At 45.0% G+C, this 22,223-nt stretch overlaps 1 protein-coding gene across 1 annotated transcript; it reads right to left on the reverse strand.

Annotated features, from left to right (window-relative positions):
• Nucleotides 1-13,471: 13,471 nt before the first annotated feature.
• On the reverse strand, nucleotides 13,472-22,009 carry LOC122420719 (zinc finger protein 551-like). The gene is made up of 4 exons (XM_043436119.1): nucleotides 21,303-22,009; nucleotides 20,299-20,458; nucleotides 16,932-17,055; nucleotides 13,472-15,682 (listed from the first exon to the last, which is right to left on the reverse strand). The coding sequence occupies exons 1-4, from the start codon at nucleotides 21,560-21,562 to the stop codon at nucleotides 13,875-13,877; spliced, it is 2,352 nt and encodes a 783-aa protein (XP_043292054.1). The 5' UTR covers nucleotides 21,563-22,009; the 3' UTR covers nucleotides 13,472-13,874.
• Nucleotides 22,010-22,223: the final 214 nt, after the last annotated feature.

Here is a 22,223-nt window from a genome sequence, read left to right on the forward strand (position 1 = left end):
GAAAATCCCATGGACGGAGGAGCCTGGTAGGCTGCAGTCCATGGGGTCGCTGAGTCAGACATGACTGAGCGACTTCACTTTCACTTTTCACTTTCCTGCATTGGAGAAGGAAATGGCAACCCACTCCAGGGTTCTTGCTTGGAGAATCCCAGGGACGGCGGAGCCTGGTAGGCTACCGTCTATGGGGTCACACAGAGTCGGACACGACTGACGCAACTTAGCATTAGCAACCCACGTCAAGGCTACAGATAAAAAAGATTATTTGTAGAGTCTTTCAAACATAAAACATGCCCACTGTTAGCATGAGCTAATAAACTTTATCTTATTTCCATTCAAATGCATTGACCCCAAAGCATAAAGTCAGTTTCCAGTGTATGTACATTTGGTGAGGGACAAAATACTCCAGATTACCTTCTGTTCTGTCATGGGAGGAGAAGCGGGTGACAGAGGATAAGATGGTTGGATGGCATCACCAACTCGATGGACATGAGTTTGAGCAAACTCTGGGAGATAGTGAAGGACAGGGAAGCCTGGCATGCTGCAGTTCATGGGGTCGCAAAGAGTCAGGCAGGACTTAGTGACTGAACAAAAACAGCAACAAACTTCAGATTATGGTGGTAAAGCTATTAGGGGGGCAGACAGGGGGTGGTGGAGACTGTGCACTAGGTTTTTTGTATGAGTGCCTGGTTTGGGGCTTTACAAACACACTGAGGCAGGTAAGTGGCCTCAAAAGGAATGTGTCAGGGACAGGATAGTCTGGCAGATGGCTAGGCTTCCAAGGGAAGAATAGGCATTAGATGGATGTGTGAATGCAGAAACAAAAGATTATTGAAGATGTCACTCAGACTGGGGCTGGTGCTTATTCACCATTTCAAGCACTTACCAGGATTCTGTGAGTACTTAGGATCTGGGGTGCTTCTTTCAGCCTGGAGACTAAAGTCTAGGGCAAACCTGGTTATTATGAGAGTCATGAGGGCTGGAGTGTTCCATTAAATGGGATTGAACTTTCAATGTGGGTTGGGTGAATAGAAGAAAGTTGTGATGGCTGAGAGTGCAGCCCATGAGTGGAGAGGGTCACATGTGTCTTAGACCAGATGTGTTCTGAATGGCAAAGTCTGAGGCAAGGAACTGCCCCGACTAGTGAGGACTCCATAGAAAGATTTGGGGCTGCTGCAGCTCAGGGAATCATGAGACATCCCTGGAACTATTCAATCGTGTCTGAATTGGCAAAGCGTACTCAGGGTGTTTTTGCCAGGTTGTGGTATAAGGCCTAAAATTAAGGCTGGTACTACAGTGCTGTGTTGTAAAACCAAGAGGACCTCAAATGGCTTGAGTGCTGGTTCTCCTCACTCTGCTCTTGCACACAAGGTCTCCTAACCCAACAGTCTTCTTTCTCATGAGGATTAAGTGGAGTTCCTGCTCATCCCTTCTCAGTTCAGTTCAGTTCAGTCACTCAGTCGTGTCCAACTCTTTGCAACCCCATGAATCGCAGCACGCTAGGCCTCCCTGTCCATCACCAACTCCCAGGGTTTACTCAAATCCATGTCCATTGAGTCAGTGATGCCATCCAGCCATCTCATCCTCTGTCGTCCCCTTCTCCTCCTGCCCCCAAGCCTTCCCAGCATCAGGGTCTTTTCCAATGAGTCAACTCTTTGCTTGAGGTGGCCAAAGTACTGGAGTTTCAGCTTCAGCATCAGTCCTTCCAATGAACACCCAGGACTGATTTCCTTTAGGATGGACTGGTTGGATCTCCTTGCAGTCCAAGGGACTCTCAAGAGTCTTCTCCAACACCATAGTTCAAAAGCATCAATTTTTCGGTGCTCAGCTTTCTTCACAGTCCAACTCATCCCTTCTCAGGCAGTTTCAATTCCCTGTCTTCCCTGGAGATACTCAGGTAGGCCAACAGCACCCTCCCATGGAATCAGGAGACATCCCTTCCTACCGACATTAAGGAAGCTGATCTCACAAACACTCTTCTGAGAGCGCAACTCTGATGTGGCCATGTGTGTGTGTGGTTTCCTCCACACTTGTTCATCACCAGAGAGTTCTCGCCAGAGAAAGATGTCACATGTGCAGTGAATGTGGGAGACCATTTAGCCAAAGTTCAAGCCTCATTAGACACTGGCAAAAAAGTGTTAAGAGTACAACCAACATGGGTGACCTTTTAGCCAAAGCTACAGCCTCAGTAACCACTGGAAAGTTCACACTGGAGAAGAACCTTATGAGTGTGGGGAATATGAGAAATTGTTTAGACAAAGATCCAACCTCATGAAACACCAGAGTTCACACTGGAGAAAAAGCCTTTTAAGTGCAGTGAATGTGGGAAATCTTTTAGCCAAACAGCAGCTTTGTTCTATATTGGAAAACTATACTGAAGAAACGTATGGGGGAATTGTTAAGTCAAAGATCCAACCTCCTGAAACACCAGAGGATTCACACAAGAGAAAGGTCCTAAGAATGCAGTGAATGTGGAAAATCCTTTAGGGGAAGCTTCAGTGACTGTAAGAGTTCACACTGGAGAAAGACCTAAGTGTGACCAGTGTGAGAAATCCTTCAGCCAAAGCTCTAACCTCACTTGACACCAGAGAGTTCACACTGGAATGGGCCTTATGAGTGTGTTAAATGTGAGGAAGCCATAAGCCAAAGGACTTACCTGCTTGCTTACAAAACTCACACAGGAGAATCAACTCAGATGTGCAGAAAATGTTGTATTTCCTCCTTCAGTAAAATAACACTCAAGGACATGCCTCTTGAAGGCATCATCTGCCTGAACTGAACCTCCTACATCAACATAAATTCAGGGATGTGGGAGGTGCATAACACACCTTAACCTACCCAGCCCTTTTTTTTGGCCACACCATGGGGCCATTGGGATCTCAGTTCCCCAACCAGGGATCGAATACCTTCCCCCTGCTGTGGAAGTGTGGGGTCTGACTGCTGAGCCCCCAGGGAAGTCCCAGTTAACCTACCCAGTACCCTTGCCAGCTTTCTGTGGTATCAGCTCTGTAGAGATACAGAAGGCACTGAATCTCTACCACCCCGCAGGCGCCCAGACTGTGCATCACTCGCCCACCCCAGTATGTTGGGAACGGGAAATCGCAGTGTTCCCCCATTCCCCTGGGGACTTCCTGAGAGGCTGGAATACCCTCTTTTCTGATTAGTTGGGGCAGGGACTTGACACAGCTGTGATCCAAAGGACTCCATTTGAGTTCTGCTGGTGACCTGAAAAGATGGAGTACCTTTTGGGGGGATATTGTTGGTTTGACATGACTCTCATGTTGGAATTTCCAGCCTCCAAAGCACGGACCCAGGAGCAGCCTGCCTCCAGTGTTCTGGTTTTCTGTTGTAACAAAGGCCTTATGGTTTCAATCAGCTTTAATCTTGAGTGTTCTATTCACTTTATGGGGTAGTTTGAAAACAAGTAGATTCTGCCCAAATACATGAAACAGATTTCATGGGATGCCGACCCTTGTGTACCTCATGGGGGTGGTGGGAGGTGGAATGGTAGCAGTTCTCTTGGCAGTTTGGGCTTGCTTTGCCTTGCTTTGAGTCAGAATGCTAGAATTTTTTGTGACAGAGTATATCCTAAGGGGAAGAGTGTGACAACCTCAAATACTTCTGGAAACAGCATAAAATTGTCTCTTCTTCATAGGAGATACTGCTCAGCAGTGGTGAGGGAAGTCTGTTCCCCGGGTCCTGGAGGGGAGCCATGAGCCCTGATGGCCACAATTCTGTATGTCTGGGAGTGTGTGTCACTGGTTGAAAGATTACAGGGGGAATGATAATCTTTCCAGGAGCAGAGAGCACAGGAGACTACAGCAGATTGGTTGGAATGTTCCTCTTTTAAAAGGGCATCCACAGTGCTCCAGGTGCCACGGCTGTGAAGGATGAGGAGCTGCACAAATTCTCAGGACCTTCAGAACTGTGTGTCTTGTGTAGCTGAGGGCCTCATCAGAAAATATCTGATGGTCTTAGGGATTCCTGTAGCTTCTCTGGGCTGTACACCCTAAGGCCACTGCTGCTCAGACAGGAAAACAAGAAGACGATGGAAGATCTCTTAGTCCAATGACATGGTTTTTGTGACCCAGCCTGCATTCCTTCCTACTGACTCAATTGTAAATGGTCTTCACTGCTCACCAGTGTTTGCTACTATTGAGGCAAGGTGCTGATCCCAGGGCATTACAAGGGATATGGTGGTGTCAACAGAGGTTTGCTAAGCTTTATTTTTCTAAAACAGTAAGAATTTTTGTTTGTTAAAGCTTTTTAGGTATAGTTAATAGACAATAGTGTCCATATTTGAACTGTACCATTTGATAAATTTTGACATTCATGTAAACCCATGAAACCATCAAACAATCATGATAATTAACCTATACATTACACAATATTTACCTCATGTCTTTTAATAATCTCTGTCTGCCTTCCCTGGCCTTCCAGGAAAACACTGATTTACTTTATAATAAAATATTCTGCATTTTCTATAACTTATGAGTGGAATTATATAAAGTGGTTAGTCTTTTTTCCCCTTGGTGTCCTCCTCATGCAGTGTATTTATTTTGAGATTCATCAATGGTTCTGATGTGGGTAGTTCATTTTTTATGTTGTTGAGGAGTATGATACTCTGCGTATACCACTATTTGTTTATTCTTTCATTTGTTTTTGGATATATGAATAGTTTCTGGTTTTTAGCTCTATCAAAATTGCTATAGACATCTCAGTACAATTCTTCAATATGGATATATTTCATTTCTCTTGTCTAATACCTTACAGTGTGATACCTGAGTTATAGGATAATAAATATATAACTTTTCAAGAAACATCAAACTGTGACCTAAAAGTTGTTTCCTTTTGTATTTCTGTCAGCAGTGAGAGACTGGTTCTTCCATATCTTTACCAACAGATGGGTATGGCTGGACTTTTAAAGTTTTGGCCCTTTTAGTAAATGTGTATAACAATATCTCACTGTAGTTTTAGTCCCACTTCCCTGATGTTTCATGACGTTAAGCATTTTTCTTTTGCTCATTTGCCACCTTTATGTCTATTAAAATATTCATATACTTTGCCTATTTTTAAAAAATGAGTTTTGGCTATTTTTGTTTTCATTAGCCAGTAAGAAGATAGTGAAACAATAAAGACTTATGTTGAAACTTCATTCATTCTTCTTTACTAAGGAGTAATTGTTTTTACTATTCTGGAATACTGGAAGATATCTCCCCCAACTTTTTTTTTGGTACAATGACCTCACATAACTTACAGTTAATTTTAACTTTTATCTGAATTTTTAATATATTCTCCATTACTTTAAGTCAAAATATTCAACAATAAAATAAATAAAGGGAAGTTCTCTGGTGGCCCATGGTTAGGACTCTGGGCTTTCACTATTGTGACTCAGGATCAATCCCTGGTCAGGGAATTGAGATCCTGCAAGCTGCCCAGAAAAAAACCCAAACAACAACAAAACAGAACAGAACCCAAACCCAAACAAAAAATAATCCCAAAACAGTAAGTCAAGCCATGATTTGTAACGTTGCCAGTTTCTCAGGTGTCCCTATGAAAAGAAGCATGGGGGCAGTTATGGACTTAAGTGTATGCCCCAAAATTCACATGTTGAAGTCTTAACATCCAGTACCTCAGAATATCTTTGTACAAGGAAGTGGAGTCTTTAAAAAGGTTAAATAAAACCACTAGGGTGGACCCTAATCCAATGTGACTGGTGTCCATAAAAAAAAGATGAGGAAGGTAGGACAGACACACAGAGGGAAGACCATGTGAAGACAGAGGGAGAAGATTGCCATCTACAAGCCAAGGAGCACCATCTCAGAGGAATCGATGCTGTTAACTCTTTGATCTCAGACTTCTAGCCTCCATATCTGTGAGAAAATAAATTCCTGTTTAAGCTTCCCAGTTTCAGGCACTTTGTTATGGCAACTTTTGCAAACTATTAGAGGGGCCATCAGCATCCAGGAAGGAGAGGGTCTGAGGCACCCTGGGGAGTAGGGAGGCTGAGGACACTCAGAGGAACCAGAGGGAACTGGGAGGGGCTCCCCTGGGGTGGAAAGAGGCCCGGAGGGAAGGTGGGGACCCTGGGTTAGACTCCCTGAGATGCTGGGCTGTGGGCTTGATTCTGGGATCCCCACCCCTCACAGCAGGGTGGGGGACCACAACAAAAGACTCTCCCTGTAAGTCCCGGCCCCAGTAGGAAGTGGGGAGAGGGAGCAGACCTGCCTTGGGAGCTGCTGGACGTTGTTTAAAAGCTCCTGGGGTGGGGCAGGGAGTGGGGGGAGTGGGGGCAAGTGGAGCAGTGAAACTCCAGGGAGTTACTCACTGGAGTCACAGTTCAAAACTAAAGAAAAGATTCAGAGTTTCACACAATCAAAAGGCTACTCGAATTGGGGACCTCAAACAGGATTTGCAGAGAGCCTCCAAATGTGGGTTTCCCATGGAGGCACAATCTTGTTCCTTACACTATCCTGCTCTCTCTGGGAAACATGAATCACATTCCAGATGGTGGCATGAGATCTGGAATCTCTGCCTGAACCAGGAATGTCCCACATACTGTATCACTTACCATCATCTACATGAGTGCATTATAAGGGCTTCCCTGGTGGCTCAGTGGTTCCACCCCTGATCTGGGAAGATCCCATATGGCGCGGAGCAACTGAGCCCCTGAGCCACAACTGTTGAGCCTGCACTCTAGAGCCCGGGAGCTCCAACGAGAGAAGCAAGCTCAATGAGAAGCCTGTGCACCACAGTGAGAGAGTAGCCCCTGCTCACCACAACCAGAGGATGAAGAGCCATCACAGCCATAAATAAATAATGAGGGAAAACCGAAAACATTATAAAATTTAAAAAAAAGAAAAAAGAGTGCACTATGCAAATGTCCCTGGCTCTGCAATGTGAAGAGACAACAAGCTGTTTCCAGAGGGCACCTGGCCAAGCAGAGAGAAAACAGAAACAGTCTGAAACTGCACTACAAAGATTGTTTCATAACTATAACAAAACCTGAACAACTTTAACCTTGAGGAGTACACTAAATAATCAGAGAAACAGATATGGTATGACTGACATTCAGGATCTTATCCTGAACTCAGTGAGAAACATTTCCTCATCATTTGCCAGAAATAAATCCACAGAAAGATTCTGAGTATAGGAACACACTCCAGATGGCACATCATTGTCCTATGTTCATTTTTGTGGAAGTTTAACACAAGGTCAGTACACACATCTAAAAAATGATCTGTGACCAGACTATGGATCAGGGAGCTAGTGAGTAAATACACAGTACAAAGCAAGAGAGAGTGACCAAATGGACACATTAGAATGGAAGAAGAGAGAGAACTGTGTTCGAAACCACAGATAATGAAAAAGAAATGGAAGTGGCATAATTCTCCTAGTGTTACAGGTGTGATTTTGAGTATGGAAAACTTACAAGAAGCTTACAAAATAATTTCTTCAAGCTATAGAAAGTGAGAAACAATTCATCGGAAAGAATGGAGGAGAGGGCGGAGCTATGAAGAGAAAGCAAAATCTAAATTCAAGAAAATCCGAATTCAGAGACAGATGGGACAGTAGGAAACATCTTCAACAATGACAATTAAGGCTGACATAACCACAGGTTGGGAATTGAATGGAAGTTCATTTTCTAACAAAATTGTAATGATATAGATTTCAAAAGAGAGGAATCATAATAAAATTCCAATGAAGGTTTGTTTTTCTAAGCTGGTAAGCATAGTCTGTCAGCCCTGACATCAAGAAAGTGGATAGAAGCAGTGTGTGAAAGCAGAGGATTCACGAAGAAAATATTTTCAGAGTAGTGGCAGAAACTACAGCCTGGTACTGCCGTGTTCCATGCTGGGTGTTACTCTCTAAATCTCAGTCCATTTGGGCTATAAGCCTGGCACCACCAACCTCATCAGGACATCTGAGGTTCAATTCCTGTACAGAAGAGATGGCGGGGCTACACGCTAGGGATCTGAATATATGTGACTAGAACCCTCCTGCAACTTCCTTCTACAATCATGGGCTTATGTCCTAAAACTCTTCTTAGAGTCAGAGGACATGAATGATAATTAGTTAACAATCAGTTTTCTCCATTTAGATTTCAGTCTTGATTATTTCAATGGTTCTGCCTACTGTGAAGAGTTAGGAATAAGCAGTGAGATTTCCACCCCCACCCCAACACCCCACAATCTAAAGGAGAATGTAGACTGAGTGGCTCACATATGACATTGGGTGTCCCTATCACACGTCTGTCCCAACAATCCATGACTGTGGTGGTGTAAGCGCCTCTACTCATCTCACAGGTCCTTGGCATGCTTTACATGCACCAGAGTGTGTGGTCTGTGTTTGCCATGCATCTTCTCTAATGTGGATGTGGTATGCACAAGTCTGGTTCCAGGCAGTGAGAAGCATCAACATTCCATACCTGTTAGGCTGGTGTCCCCAGCCTGTTTATGGAGCACCCTCAAGTTGTGCTGAGGTGTGTATCACACACCTAACCCACTGTGTTCCACAGACGTGTGCTGCAGATCTCTGAGCTGTGATGCAGTGTCTCCAACTATGGTACCATGCGGCATACGAGGTGGAAGCAGAAGACACACTGTGTTTGCTGGTTTGTCATCATCACAAAACTGTCCCTCTGGAAAAGACCTCAGGCAGTATCTACTACACCAGTGGGGAAATATGGGGGAAGGGTGAACAGATTAAACAGAATGGAAAGTTGAGATATAATTGACATACATTATATTACTTTCAGGTGTACAATGTGATGATTAAATATTTGTATATGACAGTCATTTTGTGAATTTAGTGAAATCCCACATTTTGTTGACTGGGATTCCAGTAGCAACTGGCCTAACTCTGGTGCATGTATTCATTGGTGAAGCTGAGTTAGTAGAAATTTCAAAAGCCTGTATCCCTTAACATTTAGAATATTTTAAGCATCCTGTATCAAGAGGGATTACCCAGACCGTCTTTGATGATCCTGAAAAGAATTATGAGAAGATAATTGCTAGCCTTCAAACTGAAGCTGAAAAGGCTAATTTACAGTTAAAAGAGCTGTAAGTATGAAGACTGTGTACCAAACTATTAAAATTATGAGTTCTTATATTTTTAGAAATGCATGCTGAAGAGGTTATACACTGACATATCTGGGATTATAAAGTAAATGTAACCCGCTAATCTACATGGAGATAAAGAACAATGAGAATGATACATCATGATGAAGACTGGGAAAGTGTTCATCGGGTTTCATAGCAGTCTTTTCTATTTATGGATACATGTGAAAAGAGCCATTACAAAAGGCAGAATATGTGTGTATAATTTTATACACATATAAAGATAAATGGAAAGATAAACAGAAATAGGCAGGAGAAAATCTGGTTTCAGGGATGCAAGCATGTATGGAAATATAAAAATATGTGTTTCATTTTAAAAAATTTATTTATTTAAATTGGATAATTACTTATCAGTATTGTGATGGGTTTTGCCATACATCAATACAAAGTTTACATTTTAAATATGTACAGTTCAAGCTAATCTTATATATATATATATAGTTGTTCAGTCACTAAGTCATATCCAACTTTGCAACTTCATGGACTGCAGCATGCCAGGGTCCTCTGTCCTCTACTATCTTCTGGATTTTGCTCAAACACACACACACACACACACACACACACACACACGCCTATTTTGCCATGCCTTGCGGCTTGCAGAATCTTAATTCCCTGAGCAAACACTGAACCCAGGCCTACAGCATGGAATTGCCAAGTCCTAATCACTGCACTGCCAGGGAATTCCCAAAGTTAATTTAAATCAAACTGTTTTTAAAAAGCAAATATTTAAAACATGACACTTTCTAATCACTTGACACTTTTGTTATTATCTGTTTTTTGAGGTTATTTGTGGCTACTGTATCAGCATGTTGGAAATAATTAATAATGTGCTACTGAAATATCTTACCAACTTCATGTTCAGTGACACCATTTTGGCAGTTTGAAATTGACCATGATAATATAAAAAAAAAAAAAGATAAAAAGAAATTGACCATGACATGAATATTTACACCAGGGAAATTAACACAAAGACTACAAACCTAGGACTGATTTAATGTATTACTGAATATTTAGTCTTAAGAATGTAGTGGAGAATGTGTTAATGCTGATTAAATATAAAAGTATATGGTGCATGTGGACTTCAGGTTGTATACAGGGAAAAAATTGAGGACAAATAGTTTCCTTCCAGTATTCAAAAACAACTGTACCATAAGATAAAGAAGTCACATTGCCGAAGAACGAGTGGAATTCCAACATGTGTGTTTGTTGCTACACTGTCTTATTTGTTGAAATAAGTAAACACATAAAAAGAAAGTAGTCAAAAGTTATAAGTAGACTTTTTACCAAAGAAAATAAACAGAGGGCAAATAAATGCACGAAAAAATGCCCAACATCATGAATTCTTAGGAAAATGGAAATAAAACCAAAGAGCTACAACCACACACTCATTTTAAGGCCTAAAATTTTAAAAGATCAACTATATCAAGCCTTGGCTACGTTGTACAGGAACTGCAATTCTCATACACAGTCGGTAGAAAGACAAAAGGGAATGAACGCTTTAGATCAGAGATGGGCAGGTGTTAAAATGTTAAACATCTACCTACACAAGTAACAGTCTGGGAAATACAACATATTCTTACAAAGAACAAATGCAAGTATTTAAAGCAGTTTTATTTGTAATACCCCAAATCTGGAAATAACCCAATGTCCATACACAGATGAATGGATAAATAAGGTGGTTATCCAAAGAACAGAAGACTACTCAGCAATTAAAAAAAAAAAAAATTACTCATATAAGCATCATTGTTGAATCGCAAGATAATCATGCAGCATGAAGTAAATCAGTTTTTAAAAAAAGGATATATATCATATGATGCCTATTTAAAATTACAGAAATAACAAACTAACCTATTATAAAGGAAAATAAGTAAATGAATCAATGATTATCTGTAGGGCTGAGGAGAATAGGGAATGAAATTCCAAAAGGGCATGAGGTAAATATGTGAGTTAAATTAACTTTCATGATTGTGATGATGGTTTCACAGCTTTACACAAATGTGAAAGTTGATCAAATCATACCCATTAGGTAAGTGCACTTTGTAGTATGTCAGTTATACAATCCATGTTGTTCAAGGGTTACCTTACCCTTTGCTAAATCTTCATAAAGCCTTAAAAAGTGGTTCCAAATAAAAGCCTAGATGTCCCACTTCTCCTGGTTAATTAGGTTGGGAACCCTGTATGGTCTCTACCACTTCTTATGCCCTGGGAAGCAGCTTTGCCTCAGTGGCAGCAAATATTGGCAAGCAATACTGCCACTTGAATCAACAGAACTGCTGGCTGGGTCACAAAAGACATATCCTTGGACTACAGGATTGCCCTTCTATCCTTGTTTTCCTACCAGTAGAGCAGTGGCCTTGAGGGAACAGCACAGAAATGCTATAGAAGCCCACAGAGCTCACCTATAGGAAACACAGTTACAGAGGTCCCAAGAATTTCTTACACATTGATCCCATAGTATATGGTCACTGGAACATTAGTGGATGAACTTTCAGAAGAGGCATATTCTGTCTAATTTACTGCAGTTTTCTCAACCCCCTAATAATCTGGTGCTTCTGCACCAATGAAACCAGCCCCCTTTAAAACTGAGTTCCCCTGCCAAGTTTATGGTTAACATCTCTACTCAAAATTGTATTCCTTTTCTTGTCCTGTCCCCGTTCCACCCAGGATTGAGGACTATCAAATAAAAGCAGGACCCCGTGGGTCCTCCTGGGCATAAAAGTTCCTCCATGTCCCTTGTTTGTTAGTATAGATAGAAAAAGGCTTTAGTTTCCAAGGCTTTCCCTGAGTTCCAAAGAATAGATTCAAGCAGCTCCTAATTAAGGAAGTGAGGGAATATAGAAACGAAGGAAAAGCAGTCCAGAAAGAAAAGTAATGACAGCTTAAACAATGCTGCCATTGCTGCTGTTTAGTCTCCAAGTCCCGTCTGCCTCTTTTGCGGCCCCATGGACTGTAGCCACCAGGCTCCGCTGTCCACGAAATTCTCCAGTCAGGAATACTGGAGTGGGTTGCCATTTCCTTCTCCAGGGGATCTTCCCGACCCAGGGATCAAACCCACGTCTCCTGCTTGGCAGGTGGATTCCTTACCACTGAGCCCCCTGGGAAGCCCACCGTAAACAACAGCTCAGCAATAAAACAGAGTCCTAGTTCCTCCTCAAGGGATACACAGAACAATCCGACACATACCTTTGAGCTGTTCTGTAGAAATGAAGACCCCCACCCAGGTGGAAGATGATGACTACATGCTGACCACAAGCACACAGACCCCAGCCTGGTTGAAACTAGCAGGCTGATGATTCAGGAAACTGAAACATCACCCTGTTAACTCAATACTAAGCAATCAGAAGAAAGTCCATGAGCAGCAACACTCAAACCAGGTGTTGCCTTTAAAAACTCTTCCCTGAAATCCACTGGGGAGTTCAGGTCTTTTGAACATTAGCTGCCTATTCTCCTTGCTTTTGTATTTGCATGCTCAGTCCCTTCAGTCATGTCTGCCTCTTTGCAACTCTATGGACTGTATCCCACCAGGCTCCTCTGTCCATGGTATTCTCCGGGCAGGAGAATTTCCAGCTCTAGGAATTGAACCTGCGTCTCCTGCATTGCAGGTGGATTCTTTACCACTGAGCCCCCTGGGAAGCCCTCTCCTCACTCAGTCCCCTGCAATAAATGCTATGCTTCACTTCACCACAACCTGGAGTCAGCAGACTGGCTGTGCTACACCTGGGCAAGTGAACTTGAGTTTGGCTGAGTAACACCAATAATGACTCTACCTGATCCTTACAGTCTAACAATAAATGACACTAGCCTATGAAAATTTGTATATCATGGCACAGAACCTGGGGAAAAGCCCCCCTCAGTGGGACTAGGAAGTATGTAAACAAGGGAATAAAATTTTCACATTGCTCACAGAAGCACTGGGGGTCCTCAAAACAAAGGCCTCCTCTTTAGGGTGACTTCCGACCTCTCCAAAAATCCTGGCAGCAGTCCACCAATTAGGACCACAAGACCCTGCAGTCGTTCTTGCAAGGCCTTGGGGAGCAATGCAAATTAGACCACAGCTGGACAAAGAGCTATTTATTTCCTGCCATAAGGTCCCAGAAAGCCCAGAAAGTTTGGGATTCCCACAAAATCTGTTCACTCCTACATTCTCATCTATCACAATTCTGCTTCCAAACCCCTGTGGATGAGAGAACAGACCTGCCAAAATTAAAGTTGCAAGAGTGGGCCTTTACAAAAGATCACAAACCAGAGCAATGTGCAGCAAGCAGTTCCCAGGTTAGTAAATTAGAACCTGGAAAAATTAATCACTAGTATGACATGAGAACAATAATGTCCCTGAAAAAGGTAGTTCTTCTTAGAAAGCTGAGTATAGGTCCTTTGAACCAAAACTGGGTCAGATCCATTCCCTGGAAAATCAGACAGAAAGGAATGGAGATCTGGCTAAGGGTCTGGGCTATTTGTAACTTCCTTAAGCAAATGTGAGAACACAGAGGTCAGTTTTCTTGAGACTGTTGGAGTGGTGACTAATGTAGAGAGGTGAAATGGCTTCAGTCAGAAACTGAGTGTGACATAAATCTAACAGCTCTGGGCAGGTTAGAAAGTACAATGCATTTCCTTAAAGTTGCAGATGTAACTGAAACTTATGTGGAATCTTGCATGATGTATGCTTGAATTAGAGAGGTTTAAATTCAGGTAAATGGCTCTCACAGTCTCCTCCAGTGTTGCTATCCTGAGTGAGGAAATAAAACATTCCCTGAACAGTTAAGACTTTTCTCCAGTGTGAACTCTCTGGTGTCTAAGGAGGTTAGATTTGCAGCTAAAGGATTTCTCACATTCACTACACTCATAAGGTCTTTCTCCAGTGTGAACTCTCTGGTGTCTAAGGAGGCTAGATTTCCAGCTAAAGGATTTTTCACATTCACTGCACTCATAAGGCCTCTCACCAGTGTGACCTCTCTGGTGTTGAATGAGAATATCACTTCGGCTAAAGGATTTTCCACATTCGTTACACTCATATGGCTTTTCTCCAGTATGGACTCTCTGATGTTGAATAAGGCTAGCATTTTGGCTAAAGGATTCTCCACATTCATTACACTCATGTGGCTTCTCTCCAGAATGAATTCTCTGGTGGTGAATAAGGCCAGAGTGTTGTCTAAAACATTTTCTACATTCACTGCACTCATAAGGTCTTGTGCCAGAATGAATTCTCTGATGTTGAATGAGCTCAGATTTTCGGGTAAAGGATTTTCCACATTCAGTGCACTCAAAAGGTCTTTCTCCAGTGTGAACTCTCTGATGTTCAATGAAGACAAATCTGCGACTAAAGGATTTTCCACAAACATTGCACTCATAAGGTCTTTCACCAGTATGAACACTCTGGTGACGAATGAGGTTAGACAACTTTCTAAAAGACTTTCCACAGTCACTGCACACATAAGGCCTTTCTCCATTGTGAATTCTCTGGTGTTGAAGGAGGTCATATTTGTAGCCAAAAGATTTTCCACATTCACTGCATTCATAAGGCCTTTCTCCAGTGTGAACTCTTTGGTGCCGGAAAAGGCTAGAGCTGTGTCTAAAAGTCTTCCCACATTTGGTGCATTCATGACGTCTTTCTTTAGTGTGAACTCTCTGGTGTTCAATGAGCTTGGATTTGTAGCTAAAGAATTTCCTACATTCACCACATTTAAAATGAATTCCTCCAGTAAGTTGTGTCTGTTGGTGAATGAGTTTGTGACTGAAGACTTTTCTGCATTCACAAGTCCTTTCTCCAGTGTGAATTCTCTGGTGTTTTGTAAGACTAAAGTTGTGGGTAAATAATCTTCCACATTCTCTGCATCCAGAAGGCTTTGTACCACTGTGAATTCTCTGGTGTTTAACAAGGCCAGAGATTTGGCTAAAGAATTTCCCACATTCACCACACTCACCTGGCCTTTGTCCAGTGTGAATTTGCTGGTGCTGAATAAGTCTGTAGTTGCAGTTGAAGCCTTTACTACATTTGTTACATTGATAAAGTCCTTCTTTAGAGCAGATGCTTTGATCTTGAACAAGATTGTGGTTGTGGCTGTCAACTTTTTCACATTCACCCCACTTGTAATGACTTTTTTCACTGTGAAAGGCCTGCTCACCCTTTCTGCCAGTCTGTGATTCCTCACTGTTGCTTGTGGCCTGGTGCTGGAGAAGGCCCAAGATGGCTGGGCAGTCCTCCCCAACTTCCCTACTGGTGAAAGGCTTCCCTGACACAAAGAGGTTGCAGCTCCTCACAAATGAGACCCTCTCCACATCTCTTTCCCAGGGCTTCTCTCCACTGTCATCCCTCTGCTGCCAGTGAAAGTCTGCACTGGAACAGAAGTGTCTCAAACATGTACCACCCCAGTCTGGTTTCCTAAAACAGTATATTGTTCGGTGCTCAGCTTGGTGCAAAGTATCTTTTAAAATGGGGACACACATCTCATAGGGGTGGATCTTCCAGGTGGATAGACCTGCCTTAGAAACCCTGACCTGTGACTCTGCTTCTACAGATAAACTCTGCTCAGAAGGGGCCTCCTCATCTTCTGTTCCATGCCAACAACCTGAAAGCAGAAAAACGCTGAGGAAATGCATGTTGACTTTGGTGGGAGAGGAAAGACCCATTACAAAGGTGTGTGAGAGACACAACTGAGAATGAATCATGGGTTTGTTCTAAAAACAAGGGAATTGGGGGCAAACTGAGGAAGTGGCTGCTTGGCAGCAGTGGGCAGCCTCTGAAGATCATAGAATAGGGGAGACCTCACCAGACAAAGGACACAAGGATGGGGTGCACCACCTGGTGCGGAGGCAAGGTCTCCAACTCATTTCTCTGCCAAAAACCTTCTGCTGTGGGGAAGGCTGGTTGTGTCCTGCCCTGGTAAAATTCAACTGGAACTGAGTAACTGGGGTTCAAGGACTATTTAAGGATATATGCACACCTCATGATACACGTACAGGTCAATGTAGAAGAACACTGTAGAGGGAGCAGTGCAGCATAACAGGTGATCCATGGAAACTACAAAGGTGACGGTGGTCAGGAACCAGAAGTCACAGATGAAATGACAAGTCAGCAAAGTGTCAGGTATGGGGAAAAGGCAGAAATGAGGTATGGCCAAAGGCACTACTGAACACAGGGCAGGTTCCTGAGTTGACCTGAAAACAGCCGTGATATCATGTCCTCCCCCAGCTGCCATGCCCCAGGCCCAGGAGGCTCTCTGCTGAGACCATCTCACCATGTCTAGTCTGAAAGAAGTAGGATTCTCTCTGTACCCTCCACTGTTTAACTACTCAGAACCGTAATACTGCAAGTCTTATTGAGTGGCCAGCACTGGCCTCAAGCAACTTGGCATTGACAGTATTCAGTAAAGAAAACATTACAAAGAACAACTGAAGGAAAGAGTTCCAAGAACAGTCCATGGTTCATGTAAGTAATGACCATGACCTGGCACAAGCAGTCACAGAGAACTCTTAGCTAGGAGAAGGAGGAAGAATTGGAGGCCAGGGATCTGGACATAGTCACTCCACCAGAGAGATGGCAAGCAGGATGGGATTCATTAGGTGGCCTGCTAGACTCCTGACTCCCAGACCCATCTTTGCACTTCTGGAGGCAACAGGTGTTAGGGCTGCTTGGGGAGTCCACTGCTCAGGGCACTACACACAGCTCAGTGCTGGCATCCACAGCACAACTGACAAGAAAGTGGAGGAAGTCAGCAGAGCCTGTGGTCCAGCTGTGGGAAAGACAATGCTAATTCAGGGGGAAAGGGGAAAACAGGACATCATCTCAGAACATGAGGAAGGGTGTGAAGGTCTTACCCAGGGATGCTACAAGTGCAAAGTTTTCCAGCATCACACTGTAGTACAGGAGTCTCTGAGCCTCATCCAGGAGCCCCCACTCCTCCTCGGAGAAGTCAATGGCCACATCCTTAAATTTCACACCCTGTCATAATGGAGACAGTTCATTCCACCATCTGCTTCTCTCCTAGGATTCCAAGTTCATTGTGCCACGTTCCCCCTGCCCTGCCCCACCCCACCCCCCTCACCAATTTATCCTCTGCTCACTCTACTTCCCAACAATTCAGAGAAGATATCAGGCCTTGATGCCATTAGAGCCACTCTCCTTATATTCTCACTGATACTGTATTTTCCCACATCTACAGGCAGATGAGCAGACAGGTGACATCTGACCTCTGGGTCTGGGATGTAGGCCACATGACCTCTTGTCAATAAGGTGGGTGTAACGAACATAGGTTAGGGAGACAGGCTGGCCACAAGGAGGGTGTAATGATCTGACACTGGTCCTTCCTTCACCTTTATATCCCTAAAACAGGGTCCTGGGGCCGTTAGTTCACACTACCTCTTCATATGCACATCATTCTTTGTGTTTTTGTTTTTTTTTTTATTATCAGTGTAGGAAACTTTATTATTCAAGATTCCAGGCTCCTGGCCCACCTTGCAAGCAGGATTTTTTTTTCCTTTCTTTTTTAAAAAATTTTTTAGTTAATTTATTTATTTTAATTGGAGGCTAATTACTTTACAATATTGTAGTGGTTTTTGTCATATACTGACACGAATCAGCCATGGGTGTACATGTGTTCCCCATCCTGAATCTCCCTCCCACCTCCCTCCCCAGCACATCATTCTTTGAACCACACTTTGCTCCCGCAGCTGTATGCTGCAACTTCAAAGGTCACAGAGCCTTGCCATGATGGGGATAGTTCATTTCATGACCAGCTTTCTCCCTCGGATTCTAATTTCATTACCTTCCCTGTCCATCACCTGCTTAGCCTGTCCCTCCCCCATGATGGTGAAGATTTCCAAGCTGAGGTGGCACTGACGCCCACTGTCTCATCGTGGTCCTACTGATCACTGCGTCAACCCTAAACAACAGGCAGATGGGCAGACAGATGTCACCTAAGCTCTGGACCTGGCACATGAAGCCACAACACCTCACTCTTTTCAGGCAATGCCCCCCGTGTTCCCCAGATCTTCTCCCAGACACGGGCTCTCACTCTTCGCTCTCAGGCCAATACCAAGGCCCTGGAGCCAGGAGTTCACGTTCGCGCTCCATGTGTACAGTACTCCTCCCACCACAACTCTCTCACAACTGCACTCCCACAGTGGCAGGGCCCTCCTGCTTACACCATAGTCATCTCCTTGGCATCTCCATTCATACGCAGCATATGTGATCTACACAATGCTAGCCAAGTTCAAACACGATCAAGTTCTACCTGAGACAGTCAAGGCCACACCGACAAAGGCAGCCTAGAGTCCTACTATGAAAGCCTCCTTCCTTGACTGTCCCTTGCTTCAAATTCATCTACTGAGAACCACATGAGATCTCAGATACCCATGGCCGCCTCCACTTGTACTGCATTTGATGAACCCTCACCAGTCACAGCTTTCCTCTCACCACCTAACCCTCATTCAAGGCCCGACACCTGCCCTTTGCACCACCTATGACTTTTCCAGATGACTCTTTGTGTCTCAGATCTGATCTGGTAGCCAGACTAGAACACCCCAAGTCCCACAAAGGATTACCACAAAATCCTGGTGAGTTGGTAAAGCACCAGCTTCTTTGAAATACTGATGATGCCTCTGCATCCAGCTCACATCCACTGATCCCTCAGAGACCTTGGTTGTATGCCAAACCATTTTTCCTCACAACCCTCTCTGTGACCACCTCCCTCACCTGTGCAGTGACACCCACCTCCCATAACCAGGGGTTCAAGAAAGAAACCCAGTCCTCAGACCCTCCCTCTTCTTCCTGGGCTATGATTACCTTTATCATCCTGACCAGGATTTCCTATAACAAAATGATCTACAACTCCTCCCTCGTCTACACACTCTCCACTACCTTTTGGATAAGCCTGCATCCCAAACTCCTCCTCAGAGTTCCAGATGCCCACAAACTGTCCTCTGAAACATCTCATACCCTTAAGAAGCCAAGAATAAAACTTCTGATATCCCCAACGAAAATTACCATGACTATGGACTTCCCCATCTCAGTTGGTGGAGGCTTCAGATGCAAAAACCAAACTTTCACTTGACCCATGACTCCTACCTCTCCTCCTCTCAACCTCAAAATCAGAAAATCCAAGTTGCCATACCTAAAACACCAATCCAGAATCCAGCCACTTCTCCCACGGCCACCACCCTGGTCCAGCAACCAGCACCCTCACCCAGACTATAGCAGTATCCTCCTCCTTGCCCTTCTGATGACCACCCTGAGGCCAGTATTGTTCTCAATGCTGCAGCAACACAGAGTCTGTTTCGGCCCAGGGCAGATCACCTGTCTCCACTGCTCCAAACCTCTCATTGCTCCCAACACCTTCAGAAAGTATTAGTCGCTCAGTAGTGTCCTACTCTTTGCGACCCCATGGACTATAGCCCACCAGGCTCCTCTGGCCATGGAATTCTCCCAGCAAAAATACTGGAATAGGTTGCCATTCCCTACTCAAGGGGATCTTCCCGACCCGGGGATCTTCCCGACCCAGGGTTCCAACCCCAGGTCTTTTGCATTGCAGGCCAGATTTCTTTACCATCTGAGCCACCACCTCCAGAGGAGACATCCAATTCTCACAAGGCAGTTCCAGAACTACCTCCTGCTCTACTGCTCCCAGTCCCACGAGACCTGCAGGTCTCTGAACCATCTCTACCCTCGCCTCCAGGACTTTGTACTTTCTGGTATTTATGCCTAAGCTGGTACTTTCCTTATCTCCTTCAACTGGTTGCCAACAATGGAAACCACTCTATCTAACTCTAGGCCTGGAATGTGTTCATGGTCCCCAGGCCCAAGGCCTGGAAGAGTGGCAGAACAATACCAGGACGCTATTATTCCAGAGACCATAAGAGTGGGGTGAGGACTAAGGAGACCCTGAAATAAACTGCACAAATGACTATCACTCAGTGATTCCATGATACATAAATCTGGGGGAAAAGGGAGGTCATTTGAGAATTTGAGACAACCACAGCCAGCATCCTTGGCTCAGGACGCTTAGTACCCTTGGCGAGCCCAGGACCCAGATGAGCTCGAATGTCTGAGCCCCAACACTGTCTGTCAGTCACAAGGCTCCAGCCACGACCGCCCCACTGTCCTGGACCCTGGAGCCTGGGCTGCGGGCACTCGGGGATTTACCGTCTGGTGTGGCGAGGGTGGTGGGAAGACAAATGTTTCGTTTACCTGTGGTGGGTCCCTTAGCGTCGTCACCACTGCCATCGGACTCTGGATGGAGCAGAGTCTGTAAGGCGCAGAGATCTGGATCTCTTGACTGTTCTGGGTTGCCCCGAGGTACGCCGCCTGGTGGCTCAGCTGGTAAAGAATCCGGCCTGCAATGTGGGAACTTAAGAGACAGAATCCAAGGGCACAAAAGAGTTACAAAATCTTTCCACTCCCCAAAGCCTGTTCCAACTGGCCCTCCCTTGGTTGCTCCCTTTCTTGGGACCATTACTACTTATTATCTTACTCCTCTTACTTGGACCCTGTTTCTTCAATCTCTTTCAAAGGTTTCTCCAAGATCGGATTTGGGCCATCTTTAAAGACCAGGTCAAGACCATTCTTGAGAGCCTCACCTCGACACCAGAAAATGGGGACCCTGGGCCCTAGTACAATCCTCCGTTCCAGACCCAGAGCTGTCGCTCTGACCCAGCACGAAGTAGCCAGAGAGACACGGCGCCCTTTCCCCCCATCTTTTTATGACTTCAGGGTCTGGAATGAAGGGAGTCCTCGGCCTGGAAGATATCGACCTCAAGGGCCCTCGACTTCGGGGATGACAAAACTGAACTTTAAGTCCCACCCCGATACTCCAGGCAGATTGCGTCAGCCCGGGACCCTCCACTCCCTGGACCGCACCCCTCCCCCCCGCCCCGCCCCTGTTCATCCACAAACTGCCATCTCAGCTAAAGAATACCCAGAATGCCCCACCTGACTAAATCTTCCAGTGTAGCTTCTGCAATAGCTCCCCTTAAATATGAAGACTCCCTGATCCCACAAGTGCTCAGCCTGGTCGTTAGACCGACAGTCTCCCCTCCTTGCCTGAATAAGGTAACCTGTCTCCGTTGAGGTCGTCTTCCTTTCTTCATTGCCTCGTCTTGAACTATACCTTACAGCCTGGGCTGCGGGCACCCGGGGACTCAGTCTGGTGTGGCGAGGGCGGTGACTGCTCGGAGGACGAACGTTTCGTTTACCTGTGGTGGGTCCCACAGCGTCGCCGCCGCCGCCATCGGACTCTGGATGGAGCGGAGTCTGTAAGGCGCGGAGATCTGGATCTCTGCCTGTTTTGGGTCGCCCCGAGGTACGCCGCCTGGTGGCTCAGCTGGTAAAGAATCCGGCCTGCAATGTGGGAGACCTGGGTTCCATCCTTGGGTTGGGAAGATCCCCCGGAGAAGGGAACGGCTACCCACTCCAGTATTCTGGCCTGGAGAATTCCATGGACTATAGAGTCCATGGGGTCGCAAAGAGTCAGACACGACAGAACGACTTTCACTTTCACGAGGTGTGCCGCCTCCAAATCTTGGACCGGCCTCTGTGGACGCCTCCGGCTCCTTCTTTTTTAGGACCCCTGGCTCTGAAACTCTAAGCTGGCAATCTGACCTGCGTGAGTGCGTGCTTAGTCGCTTCAGTCGTGTCCGACTCTCTGCGACCCTATGGATCATGGCCTGCCAGGCTCCTCTACCCATGGGATTCTCCAGGCAAGAATACTGGAGTGGGTTGTCATTTCCTTCTCCACACCTGACCTAAAACAAGGCAAACCGACCGCCACAAGGAGGACGCCGGATGTCCCGCCCCCACGCCAGGCCCACGCAGGGAAATACTTCAGTCATGGGCTTTAATTGGCTCAACTCCGCCACCTTTCGGCGCATTGCCCTCTGGTTACTGTAGTTTCCGCAGCTGTGCAAGCTAGAGTTAGAGAAACCTGCCTGGCAGCCACCTAAGCGAGGAAAAGTTGACCGCAGCACGGAGAAATATGGCCACTATTTTGTAAAAACTTTAAATGAAGTTCACCCTATAAAAATATTGTCACGAGACTTCCCTGGCGGTCCAGTGGTTAAGACTCCATGCTTTCGCTGCAGGGGTCCTAAATTTTGTAGAAGCTGTGTGTCTGCAGA

This window comes from Cervus canadensis, chromosome 18, assembly GCF_019320065.1.
Source record: "Cervus canadensis isolate Bull #8, Minnesota chromosome 18, ASM1932006v1, whole genome shotgun sequence".
NCBI lineage: Eukaryota > Metazoa > Chordata > Mammalia > Artiodactyla > Cervidae > Cervus > Cervus canadensis.

What these genes read in the sequence shown, in the direction of transcription:
- LOC122420719 (XM_043436119.1), bottom strand. Translation starts at nt 21,562, where the DNA reads ATGGACTCTATAGTCCATGGAATTCTCCAGGCCAGAATACTGGAGTGG. An exon ending in CGCTGTGGGACCCACCACAG is followed by an intron (nt 20,459 to 21,302) that starts GTAAACGAAACG and finishes CTGTCTCTTAAG; the next exon opens with TTCCCACATTGCAGGCCGGA. An exon ending in TGCACTTGTAGCATCCCTGG is followed by an intron (nt 15,683 to 16,931) that starts GTAAGACCTTCA and finishes TTCTGCTTTCAG; the next exon opens with GTTGTTGGCATGGAACAGAA.